Source organism: Humulus lupulus, chromosome 1, assembly GCF_963169125.1.
Source record: "Humulus lupulus chromosome 1, drHumLupu1.1, whole genome shotgun sequence".
Lineage (NCBI taxonomy): Eukaryota > Viridiplantae > Streptophyta > Magnoliopsida > Rosales > Cannabaceae > Humulus > Humulus lupulus.
In genome coordinates, this window is record NC_084793.1 from 97235518 (window position 1) to 97251949 (window position 16432).

General features: G+C 32.9%; 1 protein-coding gene, 1 long non-coding RNA gene and 1 pseudogene across 3 annotated transcripts; all 3 read right to left on the bottom strand.

The window, feature by feature from the left end:
* Positions 1-207: 207 nt before the first annotated feature.
* LOC133796208 (uncharacterized) lies at positions 208-2050 on the bottom strand. Its single transcript, XR_009875420.1, has 2 exons — positions 1565-2050; positions 208-496 (listed from the first exon to the last, which is right to left on the bottom strand). It is a non-coding gene; the product is annotated as an uncharacterized LOC133796208 (long non-coding RNA).
* Positions 2051-7760: 5710 nt separating this feature from the next.
* LOC133814748 (uncharacterized) lies at positions 7761-10797 on the bottom strand. Of its 2 annotated transcripts, XR_009884801.1 has the most exons (4): positions 9016-10797; positions 8394-8923; positions 8062-8288; positions 7761-7962 (listed from the first exon to the last, which is right to left on the bottom strand). XR_009884801.1 is itself a non-coding variant. In XM_062247672.1 (2 exons), the coding sequence occupies exon 1, from the start codon at positions 10240-10242 to the stop codon at positions 9601-9603; it is 642 nt and encodes a 213-aa protein (XP_062103656.1). In that variant the 5' UTR covers positions 10243-10797; the 3' UTR covers positions 7761-8923; positions 9016-9600. The 2 variants fall into 2 exon arrangements, 1 of the variants encoding a protein (XP_062103656.1); XM_062247672.1 differs by having other exon boundaries at positions 7761-8923.
* A 3263-nt stretch (positions 10798-14060) lies between these two features.
* On the bottom strand, positions 14061-15937 carry LOC133796212 (uncharacterized protein At2g23090-like; annotated as a pseudogene).
* Positions 15938-16432: the final 495 nt, after the last annotated feature.

The following is a 16432-nucleotide window of genomic DNA, read 5'->3' on the forward strand; positions in this document are numbered from 1 at the left end:
ATATTTTGCAAGTGTACTATGCCGATATTAAATAGCCTTACCTTATATTTGGTAAACATATTTTTATTATTTATTTTCTAAACTCTACAGGAACGGGCATTCCATAGCTCTATGATACAAAGACGGGCAATGTCAGTTTCAGTAGGTTCATATAGCAACGGACATTATTCCATTCCGAATGTCATAAAAAAATTTAAAAATTAAAAATAAAAAAGATGAAACAAAATCTCATAAATTTTAACTGAATGTAATACATCAAAGGGGAAAATCTTATCCAAAAATTACAATAATTATGTTTATGTATACTGAAACCTAGAAAATACACTAATCACATCTGAAATGAAAAAATAAAAATCAAATTGAAGCCAACACCACAGCCACCTAGCCTTTACCGCTAGCCGATTCATGCCTTGTTCATAAAACACAAATTGCTTCAATGTGTCTTCTTCCAAAATTTGACTTTGCTAAAAAAGAAAAGTAGTTCATAAAAGAAGTCCTGAAAAATAAAAATAAAAAAGTAGTTCAAATACAAGACTAGACCATACTAGAACTATCTTTGTTCCCCTTTGCGTATCTCCAATCTTTTCAAAGTAGCCTAAGTAGAATAAAGTCAGATATAACCATGGTTAGTGCACTACTTGATCTACAGAGTGCATGAAGCCTATATACACTTAATATAGTTTACCAAAGAATGGGAAAGACAATAACAGAGTTCTCTCTCACTCAAGTAGATAACAAAGTTCAACCTAAATTATATCCACTGTTCATTGCTAGAGTCAATAACTTAGATTTCCTTACCCATCATCCAATATAGCCATAACGAATATGAATACATGGTTTATCTTATCTAGATCAATCACTACCAAGTTAAGCATATACGGAAAGTAATAAACTAGCAAAACAAAGATATCATTGCAAGATTGCAACATAAAAATATGTCATCAACACATCAGAAGTAAAAAAAAACTTCAGCCACATTTACCATAATAATTAAGCACGAAACGAAGAATAAAGCCAGCAAAAATGTAAACAAAATATAAAACTTATGCAAAACCAGATCTATATTAAATTTATAAGCAAAATATAGAACGCAAACATGTGATAAACTTATCTATTCAACTTCTGAGTGGCTATATTACGGCACATTCATGTATATATATATATATATAATCCTTTTTTTTTTTAGAGCGAACTATTATACATGTTACACATAGAATTATTAAGTTTATATTTTACTTTGGATATAGGGATTGCAAACAACAAATTACTCATGTTTGGGGTTTCCTTCTGTAAAAAATCTGATGTACGTCTGCAACCACTTCAATCTTACTAGCACATCTCTTATTAACATTGAAACCAACATCTTTTCAAGGCAAAAAATACCAGATATCTCCTAGACTCAAACTCCAAAATCTGGACTGCATCAGGGCTTAATAAATCAAAAATCAAAAACACAAAAACAAAAACAAAAACAAAAATAACAAATACAATTTAATGAATTAAAAATAAAAAATCAGATAACACACAAACATATAATCACAAAAATAAAAATAACATATCTTACCTCACCATTGCTACATGCTTGTCGCCATAGATGTCGAAGCCCATAAACCCAACCCCATCGCAGTCGAAGTCGAAGCCCATCAATATTGATAGAGAAAAAGAGTTAGAGAAAGAGAAATAGCGAAGGAGAAGAAGAGAGGCTCACCAGGAAGAAATAATAAATCTAGATCTGGGTTTTGGGGAAAATAAATTAGACCCAGCCACATCCAACCTCACCGATGTCCAGCATCACATCTCTGTGGTCCAACCTTGTCGCTGCGTGCCCATCCTCGCCGCTGCTCCCCCAGTCATCCAGCTCTATCTAGCAAGATGTGTTGAACTAGGGTGGCTGGTAATGAAGAAGAAGAAGAAGACGAAGAAGAAAGAAGAAGGAAAGAAGGGGAAATGAACAGGTAAGAAAGAATGGGAAAAAAACTATATTTAATTTTATTTATGTTTAGTTAATTGGTTTTTCATGTTTTAAGTTTAAAAAAAAATGTTATGAAACAGTTACGGAACAGGCCCATAACATGGTACTAAACAGTTACCGAATAGGCCCATAAAATTTTTAAACAAAAGGTGTGTTTGTAAACTAAAGTCTTTCACCAGTTATTGCAGAAGCCCAATCATAAATGGGCCAAATAAGTTGGCAATGACCTACCTTCTCCATCTTCAGCATTGTGATATCGAGACCCTCTTCGCACAGTCCTCATCAATGCTTGCCATGGTTGGCGGGTGAGGTAGGTACGTCAATTTAATATCTGAAGTATTTTCATCTTCCACTTTTCGTGGTACATTAGACAAAAATTTACTCCCATTTCAAAATAGACTCGGATTTACTGTCCCTTCTCAAGGTTCACAAATCTCCATTGAGAGAGGCACTTCTTCCTATTATTCACACCAGCCTCCTCTTCACCGACCACTAGACCATGTAAGCACTGAATGCATTTGTTAGCACCCGTATGGTTTTATTTAATTTTTATTATAATGTTTCATGAAGTAAAACGTATTTTTAAGATTTTTTTTATTTATGATCATGGTTCTAGATTTTTTTAATGATAACAATTATTGTTTTAAACAATAGCAATTGAATCAAAACCCCTGCTTTGTCTTATTTGTTATTGCATGGCTGAAGAATTTTACGATGTAGGTGTTAAACTTATTATTGTACCCCTGCTTTATTAATTTGTTATGTCGCACTGTGAAAATACCAAACCAAATGAAGCGTTTGTTGTGGCACAAATGAGGAAGTCGTAAGTACCTCCTCAACCAACCAAAGGAAAATAGATTCCTGCATGACAAGAGAAGTCCTCAGCCATGAATTTGCTGTCCGACAAGGCCAACATGGTATTCGGTGGCAAAAAATATCACCCTCTAAGAAATCTTTGACCACAGTGCGATTGAATGAGGATTCCCACATATCACAAAAGGTAAATCCAACTAATTTCACCTTTATTTTTGTGATTGAGGGGGCAATTTAATGTTTATTGTCATTTATTGATACAGTGTTGCATATTTAATGTTTGAAAATCACTAACATTATTCAATTAATCCACTAACAAATGTTATAAACCTAGACAAATTTACTAGACATTACAGGAGCAAGGAATTCTCTACTTGTGTTGAAGTGGTATAATATCCTACCGTCGTCAGTTAGAGAACGAATTAGAGTTGCTAGTATGTATGCCCTAGTTGATGGAATCAATCGGTCTGAGATCGACGTTCCACTCATTCAAGCGCTGGCATCAAAATGGTGGGATACAACACACACATTCATTTTTGAAGATTTCGGGGAGATGACGTTAACTCCAACAGATTTTAGTGCAATTTCTGGCCTACCAGTGTACGGGAAAGTTCTGAAAATGAACAAGAGGGTGCATAGAAACCCCAATTTGTTGAGGACCTTGGTTTGAGAACCTTTGGCACTTTTCAAAAAAAGTACAGTGGAAGTTAGTTGGTTGTACTCTGTTTATAAGAACATGCCTTTGAATATTGGAAAAGATTGTGATAGACTTGCTAGGGTGTTCATATTAGCACTATTAGGATCAACTCTGTTTGCACGTCGTAACAACAAGGTCCACCTATACTACATTCCTTCTTTTGAATGTATTGCAGACATACCTAATTTCAATTGGGGTGGTGCTAGGTTGGCTTTAACATACCAACAAATGGATGACTTGTGTAGACATAATACATACTACATAGGAGGACTCTGGAAAACGTGGGAGGTAAATACAAGTTCAATATTAAATGTTAAGTTAATTTTTAACCTAGTTTTGTTTTGTGTTTTGTATATTGAATTACAACACATAACTAATTCTTTTTTATTTCAACCTGGCAGGTCTGGGGGAGAGAGTACCTCCCATGTCTTCGTGTCACACCCCAATCAATATCGTCAAAAGTCTTCCCATGTAGTCTACTATGGTGTCATTGCCCACCCCCGACAATGGATCCTTATGTTTTGTTGAAGTACTATAGAGGAAAATTAAGTCGCCTGACTTTGGAAGAGGTAACGAATATCTATATATCTTTATCAGGTTAAATGGCGAAGATGGGGACCGTAAACTTCAACTTAATACTGGGAACTAACAAACAAACATACCTATTGTTGATCGGGTTGATTGGTGTCCATGGGGAGAAGATGACATCCACCCTTACTATGTAGCCCAAAGTGATGAAGCCAATACGTGTCATATACTAGTAGTTGGACTAGACGGTGGAGAGTGGTATTTGGCGGAGCGAGTCACTAGGCAATCAACTCATGTCAAGTGTGTGCGTATTCCAAAGCTCCCTCCAAAGTCAATGCTCTACAAGGAGAAGCTAGTCATTATTACGAAGCCGTGGTGTTTGAATGGAAAAAATGCAGAACATTACTTGGAGGAGACAACTGTGAAGAATATGGATAAATATAGAAATCAAGTTTTGAGCACAACCAATAAGATGAAGGTAAAAAAACAAAAAATAGTTGTTTGCACAACCAATAATTGTTTAATTATTACCTCCAGTTGGGCTATTTAACATATTGAAATAGTGATCCAAAGGTTTTCCTACAATCTATTTCTTTCGTAGGAAACAAATACAACAAACACTAGTAACTTCAAAACCAGTTTTGAGAATCCTCTTCCGCAATGTGGTTTGGAGGTATAAGTTTTTACATTGTTTACATTTATATGGTTCAACCTTTTAATGTAAGATATATCTCATTATATATACTGCGCGTCCTAGACAAAAAGAGGAAGACAGGAACAACTCCTAAACAATATGGAGGGCTTTGGTGAAAGACTAATACACCAAATTACAACTAATGCCCAGGCTGTGGAGGAATACAAAGGAATCCTTCAAACTGTCCAAAAGGAAATGGTAGTACATACCATTCTACAACTCTTTATTTGATGAGTTTTCTGATCACTGTCATCCATCAAAGTCAATAGCCATTTTCTAAAAAACTGACCAATTTTTTTTTATGTTAGGAGACAAACTCGAAAGGGGTTGAAGTTGATGATGACGGAGGAGAATCAATGTCAAATAACGTACGCCTTTGACATGTTTCAACACCGAAATTTACAAACCTTTGCTCCCAGAAATAATCCCATCCGCTTATTAGGCCTTTTCTATTTTACATTGCCAAGTGTATAATTTACTAAAGGATGCAGTACTAATACTAAAATTTTCGTTAATAATTACTGTAATAACTTTCATAAACATTCCAATCTTATTTTTTTTTTCTTTATTTATTTTTCTCATTTACATTCGTCTGAACCTCCTATTCGTTTATGTTCATTTTAAATATATATATTTTCTGGTCTCTTAATTTTTTAACGTTAAAGCCCAATGATACAAATTATAACTTCATTGATATTGCATAAAAAAAATCATATTTTATACAAATCTATTATTCCCATTATTTCTGTGTGATAATGGGGATGAATATTCACATCATAGCCCTAATAAGGCTACAACTTATTGCCGAAATAAACACAGACAAGGGTTATTAATAAGCAAATCATTGTAGTACGTTGGTTGCTTAACAAAATAAGATTTAACTTGTTTCCCAACAATTTAGCTCATCTTCCTACTATGGTGTTATTTGTATAAATCATCATATACTTTTGGTGGGAAGACTCTCATATCACCAAGTTACCTAACCAAGCCACCATATCTGCATTACACCTTTTCTATGGCTTATTACTAATGACTTACTTATTTTGTTGAGGCTAGTTATATGAAAACGTAGAAGCAATTATAATCATGTTTTAAAGTACACTAATTGACTAATCACAAGGATGTTCATGGATTCCTAACTCCAGCAAAAGTTAATGCTAATCAATTGATATTCTATCATCCCTCTACAGTCAGTTATAAAGTTTAAATTATTCTAACTGGTGCATATAAACCTCAATTCCAAATCACCCAAAATTAGCAAATTTATTCCTTTTATTTAACTACTCCATCTTCCCATTCCAAAGTAAAAAACCGGCGAAGGTTGATAAACGAGTTTTAGACTCGTTAATCTATGTGTTTTTAGGTAAAGTATTAGGTGTTTTGTTTTGTTTTGTTTTGTTTTGTTTTGTTATATTTTACGCTTCCTTTTGTATGTTTTCAAGTGTAGAAGGGCTTGGGTGACATAGGTGTGGATACTTGGTGGAAAAACCGACAAAATGACAAAAGTTGGTGGAAAACAGTATTTTGGGGCAATTTCTGCGACCGCAGGAAGAAGATGATGCGGCCGCAATTCCAGAGAAGATAGGCATTTCTAGGGTATTCCTGCGACCGCAGGAATAGGATTCTGCGGCCGCAATTCCAGAGAACATGGGCATTTCTACGGTATTCCTACGACCGCAGGAAGAGGATTCTGTGGCCGCAATTCCAGAAAAGATAGGCATTTCTAGGGTATTCCTACGATCGCAATAATGACCTCTTGCGACCGTAGGAGCTGTCTAGAAATGTGAAAATCGCATATTTTTAATGAAGGGTTTTTTGATCATTTCACATTTTGGAGAAACGCTAATCTGGTTTAAATCACGATTTTGGAGAGAAAAAAGAGGTACTTTTTGTAAACATAGACTGGAAGAAGAGCATTGGGATTACTTTGGAGAGGAACTTGGATCGACATAGAGTTCTTTTCTTTTCTATTTATCTTTACTTTATGTTAGTTTCTTTTTTAAGGATTTTTTTAGTGATAAAAATGACCTAATTTTATTTTCTAGGGTTTTCAATGTAACCACTTGGATCTGTGTTAATTTCTATGAGGAATTCATGATTCTTTATTCACTTATATTCTAAATTATTTGATCTGTTCTTAATGCTTGTGAATGCTTTATCATCATTTACATGATAAACTGAGAAGTTGATGAAATTAAAATCCCTAGGGAATGTTAGCTTGGTAGGAATTGGTTGGAATGGAATGGAATAGATTCCTATTCTTTTGTTTTGGTCCATATTTTGCCTAGGAATGCTTTTTCCAAAGAAATTACTTTTTATTGAAATGGAAGAATTATTATTCCATTAAAAAATGGATGGCAAAGTCATTCCTAAATTGATTCATTTTTTTATCTCATTTTTACTCTTATTCTATTTATACTTTTTTTTTCTTTACTCTCTATATCTTCAATGTAGTATATTCCTTATATAATTGTTTATTTTCTCTTTTCTTGAATTTTTATTTTATCTTTAAGATGTTCAATAAATATTGGTTCTCTCAAGTAAAATATATTTCTCTAAAAAAATATATATTTATTTAATATATCTTATATTGGATATATATATACAACATTTATTTATTTTCTAAAATTAAATTGTCCTATTATCTAAAAAGAACTACCATATATATTTTTTCAATATTGAGGCATCTAAAATAAAATTAATTAAAACTAAATAAAATACTTTTTATGAATTTTGTAGTAAAAAAAGTGTTTATTATACATAGAATATAGTATAATATATTCAAAAAATGGTGTATATTATAAAAACTAACATTAAAAAATAATGATAATTTGAAAATTATTTACAAAAGTAAAGTAAGGGTAATTTAGTCAAAATAATATAAAGTTCATTATATTCTATTACTAATTCCAATGTCTCTACCAAACAAAATAATCAAAATTTTCATTCCATGTTTGTTTTGCAACCAAACGCCACCCTAATTCTTTATTTTTTAAGTTCTTACAATTATTTGCTTTCTTTCATAGCACTATTTTATATTAATTGATTTTGTTATTTCAAGGCAATTGTAATATAAAACCTTGGAATTTACGGGGAATACAATCAAAAGAAATGGCTGATGGGGAATATCAATATAATATTGTTCTACAAGACTTCACACATACCGTATATATCCCTACTCCTTTCACTACCATCTCTATTAATGCCGGAAGTCAATATTCTACCTGCAATAAGTTGCCTATCCAACTCGGTCGCCACCTAGGACACAAATAAAACAATTAATACAATTCCCTATACATTGTAGTAAAAAAAGAAAAAGATACTTTAGCAAAATATTTTGAATAAATAACTACATACATTAGTTGGTCTACTTCCAAATCATCTATTTTATCATATGTCCGTCGACTTAGAACTTCAGGCACATATTCTTGTAGAAGCATCTTCATCACATACACACTGCAGTCGTACTGTACGCACTCCTTGCTGTGAGATACAGGTTGCTCAATATGAAAACTCCGGAAACGGAAATCACTCCCTTGCACCTCCTTCAACGTCTTACTGAATACAATGTCCATTGACCCCAACTAAAACAAAAGAAATTGTTCCAAACAAATTTCTACATTCAAAATCAATCTCCCTCATCAAATTCATGCTAAAAAACTATAAATCAAACACTAGTAAACACCTACCATATTCTCAATTATAGCAAGACCAAATGGTGTCGAAGGAATTTTGAGGTTATCATACAATTCAACAAGATTCTTTTCGAACTTCAAAATTGCAAGAAACCAATGTCTCTTTGCAAGCACAGAAGCATATGCCTATGACAACGAAACAACCCATTATGCCAATACCATACATAAAAAATAAAAAATAAACTCAATTTTCAAATTTCAACCTACTCCTAATCAATACCTTCTCACAATCACCAACTTCTCCACACCACTCTTCCTGATTTTTTCCTTCGCTCTTAGTAGAAAAATTGTATGAATGAGGACGCTATAAACAATTTAAATTACTCCAACATTTGTTATTTGGTACTGTTAAAAACATCACACATAATACAACTCACTAGTAACACAACAACATTATATTATATTACTTATTAAAACCAAATAAAAATCACTGATAACACTGTCGGAATCCACCAACACCTTCTCCTCTTACCACGTCCATGAACCTCCTCTACTGATAAAATCTCTACTAAACAATTTACAACCTGAAAAAAATATTGGTCACCAAAATTAATACATTACTAAAAATAATGGAATATAACTAACTAAAAAATAACTTTCACACCATTAAACTTACTCTAGCGCTAACCAGTTGATGTGCATTCAATGTTAGAAAGTCCGCCCTCCTCCCAATCACTTTATCCCTAAGAAATACAATCTCAATGTACAAAATATTTATAAAACAATTATAACTTTCGATAAAAACATTACAAATGAGCATTCAATACCAAAAAACCTATATAAAATTTACTTGGCTGACAAAGTTGGGTCAAGAACATAATTCACAATAATTTTCTCCAGCCATGTAAATCATCCAGATCTCCCCACACCCCACGATTAATTATCCTTGTTGGGAATAAAGAACCTAGAAGCTGTTGTTAAAACATACAAATAATTAACATAACATCCCCTTCACATATGCACAATATCAAAATACTCACTTTACTGCAAAATAACATAATTAATAAAATTCAAAATACCATCAATAGAAACTCAATGGCGCATTAAAGAATCCAATTTCATTGTCTCTCACATCGAACATATCACAATCAAATTCAGAACCACCGTACTGAAGGACCAACTCCATCTCATCTTTGAAGTGCCATCTTATTTCATCCTTTAGACTGCAAAATCTAGTGTTGGATCTTCTCTTCCCGAAGGTCTACATATCCGTGATTCCATCAAGATGCTTACAAAAGACACATATTTCAGCACCCGTATTCACTAAATTACTATCAAATATTTCCTCAGTAGACATACGATTTTCTATACACATACGAGGACTACACTTTTCCAATTGTTCCTCCTGTAATGTTGTCTTAGCCAAATTATTATTCACGACCGCATCTACCAAATCTCCTACCACATCAATATCTCCATCCGCAACGTCTACCTCAACCAAATTCCTTGGCGTAACCATTGTGTAACATTCATCGTTCACCTTTTCTTTTACATCTACCTCATCAACTTTCAAAATATTTAAATGGTATTGATCCTCAGAGTGAAGCTTCAACTTCAAATCACCTGAGTCGATGTTGGCACATGCATTTGACAATATAACATCATCTGAACTATTCAATTGCGTGTCATCCCCTCCGCTTTTCCCATTCAACGAAACTAACCAAATATCCTGTCCTTCAATTTCGAAATTATCAACCAGACCCATATTATGCAACAGCCCCTCATCCTCCACAAAGTTTCTATCAACAAACCCAACTGGATGCAAGTCAACTCCGGCATAATCAACATTAGTAGCACCTTCACCACTCAGCTGAAAATCTAGATCTCCAATCGAAACATTCATAGTATCGGAAGAAATGCTTCCCAATAATTTATCTGCAACATTCACCTACGATTGAGAAAAAAGATTCTTTAAACTCATGTTCCAACTTTCCAACTTCATCATTATCCGCATAGCTTCCTCAACCAATTTTTCTAACATAATCTCATCTTCAACGTTTGTTAACGAATTACGGAGTAACCATAGAAGCAAGTTCATGTTTAAATACTTTTATTCCAGCCCCATGTGAAATCAATGCCAATAATATTTTACTTAACTTCTTTTTATCCGTAATAACCTACCACAGTACCATCAATAAAGAAAATTTTTACTTACCTCCAAATTTATTTCACATCAAACATGGTCCCTTAAAATGAACAAAACACAAACTTAATTTCACAAACCACAACCATTGGGCAAGCAAATAAACTGCTCTGCCTACTTTAAATCTATTTTCTATCCTCTTCACAATCCCTAATTATACACTAAATTATCAATCAGAACCACCGTTATAGTCACAAAACACTAAAACAATTGAAATATTTACGTACCACTACTAACTTTGAAAGTGGGCCATAGCTTTTAAAATAACTAACCATGTATAAAAAAAATATACCGACCAATTCACAAGATGAGAATTATACATTGAATATAAATGGGATAAAAACAACAAATTGGAAGAATTCACTACTTTCATAAATTCTTATCGCAAACGTTCGATATCAGTTGTACCTCATCAGAAATGGGTATCACCTTCACTAAAACTATGAAAATTGAAAAATTAGTATGAAGTCCACCATAGAGTAATGTTAATTACATGTAACAAACACATGTCTATCAACTTTACATATCTTCAAATACATTTTCAATTTAATGAATGCTTTTTCTTTTCAGCTACATAGAAAAACTAAACAGATATAAAATAAATCACATTTTCTATCATCATTTCCTTCCATCACTGCGTTAAGAAATTACCATCCCGAACATTGAAACCCACCAACTTCATAAAGGAAGAAATTAACATCCCTACTACATTCTACATATTAAAAATAAAAGTTGACAGATATATATGGAATGGCTTCAGAGATTAATGGTGTGTAGACTTGAATTGATTGTCCAAGTGGAGTCTATAAAAAGACAAATATATAAAGCCATTGAACTACTGGAAAACTGACACAGTAATAAAGATGACAGAAAATGCTTTTAGATTAAACTACTGGAAAGTCATTGTTCTACAGTTATATGAAGGGTGCACTTAAGAAGATTAATGGTGTGCAAACTTGAATATATTGTCCAAGTGGAGTCTATAAAAAGAAAAAATATAAAGCCATTGAACTACTGAAAACTGACACAATAATAAACATGACAGAAAATGCTTTTAGATTAAATTGTCTTGATATGAATGAAAATGGGAAAGAACAAAGATCTAAAGTTTGACCTCATATTAATAATAATTAAAACCCCAATAGACACATGCTCCCTTAAAATGAACAAAAACACAAACTTAATTTCACAAACATTGAACCATTGGGCAAATAAACACAAGTTAATTGAGTCTAAATAATGAAGAAACCCTTGTTTTATTGTTTTTGCAACACTTTAATTTTATTTTTTCTCCTGGAAAAATAATTGTGAGAAGCAGGCACGGCAATGGTCCTCACTTCTTGGTAAATTACTTTTTAGGGTGGGTTGGGAAGAATGGAGATAGGAGGTCAGCAGAAGCTTTTCTGGTATTTCACATAGAAGCAACACAAGGGGGGGGGGGGGTGTCAAGAGACGAAAAAGTAGATTGTAGATAGCTACCCAACTGAGAGCCACCATAATAGAGCTGCGTTTTGGTGGACACAGATAAACACTGTCATGCATTAGATTAGCCATTAAGGAATTAAAAAGAAAACTCTTTCTGTGGCTATCTTTTCCTTTTTAAGAGCTACACCCTACACTGTTTTTCTGTACCATAAGTTCCACAAAACCTAAGCTAAACTGTAACTAACACACTTGCAAGCAAGAAAACTCAACTCAACTCCACAAAAACCAAGAACAAAACCAACCCATGTAGTAAAGTAAGAAAATTTTGCATGTATAACACAAAAGGTCCATACTTTGTAGTGGAAAAAAATCATAGAGAATATTAAGCTGAAGGAGTAAGAACTGAGAGTTATATAAATCAAAATCACAGCATTTGATTTGCTATAGAGTTTCAAGTCAATCATACCAGATATATGCCAAATGGGATACCTTGGTTTCCACCGTTGTTCTCCCCCGCCGAGGTTGGTTTCCACCTTTTCCCTTTGTCTTCGCCTCCCTCAATGAAACCCAGAAAATTTCCCTCTTCATATTGTCTTCTCTTGTTGAGGAAGATAATGTTATTTGAGAAGGAAGAGAGGGATAAGGCACCACCAATTTTTCTCTGTGATTTTGATTAAAAACTGTAACAAGACACTATTTTCTCTCTCTAACTCTGTATATACATTTGTTGTCATTTTAATTAAAAAAAAACAAAAGTATAAATAATACTGACAAAATTTTAAAAAGGCTGCAAAAAAATTAAAGTATAAATAAATCGGACAAAATTTTAAAAATCCTAGTGTGATTATAAATAATACTGACAAAAGTATTTTTAAAAGGCTGGTGTGATTAAAAAAAAGTATAAATAAATCTAACAAAAATTTAAAAATCCTGCAGTGATTTTCATATAAAAAATAAAAATCGTAGCTGAACGCCCGCACAGCAAAAACTCCTTATATATTTATATAAAATGTATTTTGGTAATTTATAAATCTTATTTAATTTTCAGATAGAATCTTGCGCCTTCGATGAGTTTCAGATGCGATCAAGTGAGTTTTTATTGTTTTATTTTATAACTTTTTTTGTCTAATTTTTTGAAATATTTTTACATGCTTTTTAATTAGACAATAAAGCTAGATTGTATGTTATGTCGTTTTCAATCTATATAATAATAAATTATATTCCCTAAAAAAAATAATTGGCAACTGTCAGATGTGGTGTGTGAATAATGATAAAATTAACAAAATTTAAAAATGTCTTGAATTAAAAAATAGTAAATTCATAAATACATTGAATTGCCGATCTGTAACTTATTTTAATAGGACAGAAAGACTACGATGATGCCAATGAATACATTTCTATTTTAGAAATGTACTAATAATTATGTTAATTTTGTTTTTAAAAAATATATTAAATCTTGATTAAATCATTTTTTGTCAGGTTAATTAAATTATTTTTAAATAAATAGCAAGTAAACAATAAGGATTGGTTATTAGATATTAATTAATATTAATTTTTTAATAAACTATTAAATCAATCACAATCATTCATCCAATAAATAAAATTAATGAAATATTAATTTAATAATTTTGTACAAAATTTTATTATATTGATTATTAAAAATAAAAAAATAAAATGTAATTATTTAATTTTTAAATATTTTTATTTTGTAAAAAAAATTAATTTTATATTTATAAAGTTTTTTTAAATATTTTTATTTTAATAATTTTATATCAACAATTCACACTAATTCAGGCTTTATTCAACTTAATAATATTATTTTTGCATCATGGTAATATCCAAATTAAAATTGACCCAATACAACTTCAAATTTAAATTTACCATATGAGCCATGGCAAACCTATCTCTTCTCCAAATCACATATATCGTGGTTTAAAATTCCCACAGATTCCTATTTTCAACATGTTCTGGCCATATTTCAAATGCTCTTGATTTAAATGGGGCTAAATGATAAAAAAACTATAAAGTACATGCAAGCAAAAGAGGAAAAAGAAGAGTTAATCAACATTAAGAAACATCATTTCCTAGCACACTTCATCAGCAATTTCTTTTGATATAATTTATTTTTCATCAAGCAAGTTGTTGAAAACATAGTACTAGTAGCATGGTGCATAAGTACAACATTGTTTCTAGCGTCATTTACCAATATGCAATTCTACAGCCTAGGATCATTTCTTAAGGTGTGGGAAACAAGTAAACACATCGGCCTTAGGGTGCTTTGCTTCAGCGTGTTCTCGACATTTCACCTCCGTTGTGGTACACACAAATGTCTGCATGCACACCTTGCACTGCAATGTGTTGTTGAAGACACCAAACCAATGCCAACCACCAGCAGTAATTGAACAACAACAAAACAAGTCATCACCTTTATTAATGTGAATGGACTCTAATTCATCAGCACAAATAAGATAATTGTAATATCAAGGGGAAGGGATTAAAGCATGCATGTTCTCAAAACATTAAAGAATGAAGTACCAGTGGCTAAAGACGAGAACTTAGTAACTCGAGAACATTGACATTGAGATACTCAAGTGACTTCGTCTTAGAATGTTTTCATTGTCAAGGAGCATCATATGTGCAAAAATGTAGTTACAGAAGCTGAATTAGCCCCCCCCCCCCCCAAAAAAAAAAATGAAACATCATAGAGCATAGGAGCCACGCAGGTCTTGAAGTCAAGGAAAATTTAAGTAAGGTGAGAAAATTTTGGTAGAGTAATTTTCTATTCCAAAACTGTGTAAACAAAAACATGAAACTACTGTAATATTTCTGAGTGAACAAGTTTCGGCATGGATATGACAAGTTAATTCTGATCAGCGAGTCCCATTCTTGGGAGGAGCTGAAATCAAGGAAGAAACAGTTGAATTAACAGGGGAACCAAACCAATGAGATGGACTTAACTTAGTAAATACACTACAGATAAGAAAATAACTCAAAATACTAGATCATGATACAAGAAAAATTATCTTTTTGCTGGAAAAAAAATCTTGTATCATAATATCAGAAGAAATGATACGAGAAACAAGAAATTATTTTTCAGAATTTACACCGGCTGGATATAGTATTTTTAGGAATATATAACTTCATGTTACAAGTTGGGAAAGATGAGAAGCCTCAGCGAAAGAGTTCAGGCCTAAAATGACAACCATAAACCATTGTTAAACAGCTCCAAGGAGCAGAGAAAAACACATCCTTAAGATAATCAATTCACGCAAATGGATCAATAAAACATAAATTCCAATTCCAGCACCTAATCCAGGCAAAACATTAGAATAGTCAATGGCTCAAGGCCGCTCAGAAAATCAAGATCACATACTCTACATATAATAAATACATGTGTACCAACCTCTATATCCCCAAAAGAAAAAGTGTTCATGACCCAGCAGTTCAATAGTAAAGTAACAAAACAAATCCAATACTCAAATCTTGAAGAAAGAATACCTGTATGTTCATGGCCTTCTTGTTTGCCTCAAGTTGGCTACCTATATAAATCAACCACCATTAAAACCCAAATCGCTAAAGGAAACAGATCTATAAACTCTGATGCTTAAAACTTGACAATAAATGGAAATTGAAAATGAAGAAAAAGAAATTGTTTGGACCAAGAAAAGGAAAGAAGAGAGAAAATACCCTTCGCAGCCTTCTGCTTCTCCAAATTTTCTCACGGGCCATCTTAGCCTTCTGCCCATTGCCTCCGCCCATGGTTGGTCGATGAGTTTACCAGGAAAACGCGTTGTGGTGTGGTTCTTCGGTAGTTTTCCAATGCTAACAGAAAGTACTAGAAGGTCGCAGTAGGCACAGTCACACAGTACCGAGACTCGCAAGGCAACTTCTTAAGTCAAATATTTTGACACAAAAAACAGATTTTTTTTTTCTTGAAATGATATTGAAAATTCTTTACAAATCACACTAATTTGAAATAAGAATTTTTGCCCAGAATTATTACTTATATGTTATCGTGTTTTGGTTTTTTTTTTGAGCTTCCAAAAATTTCTCCTAAATATTGACAGTGTTGTTGTAAAGTGAGAATTCCGTCTAATATAGCTAACGACATGCTGATATGGTTCTTTGCTTGCTGAGTCTCTTGCCTCAAAGCAGTGTCTAACGGAACACATATTCGACATTTGTATCTCAACAAGCCCATTTCTGACACTGAATAATCCCTGAACACTCCAGCCAAAACATCCTCTGTGATTTTGATCGGTTGTGGATCACCCAACTGACCTTCCTTGATTCTCTCCAACAGCGTAGACTGCATAATAATGTTAGCCAACTAGCCCACCGACAACTCTATACCAGCTCTGGTCATATCCTCTGCTAATTCTCTAGATATCAGCCTTCCACTGAAAATATGTCCCCGACCCTTCCAGCTTAAAGCATCTGCTACCACGTTGGCCTTTTCTGAATA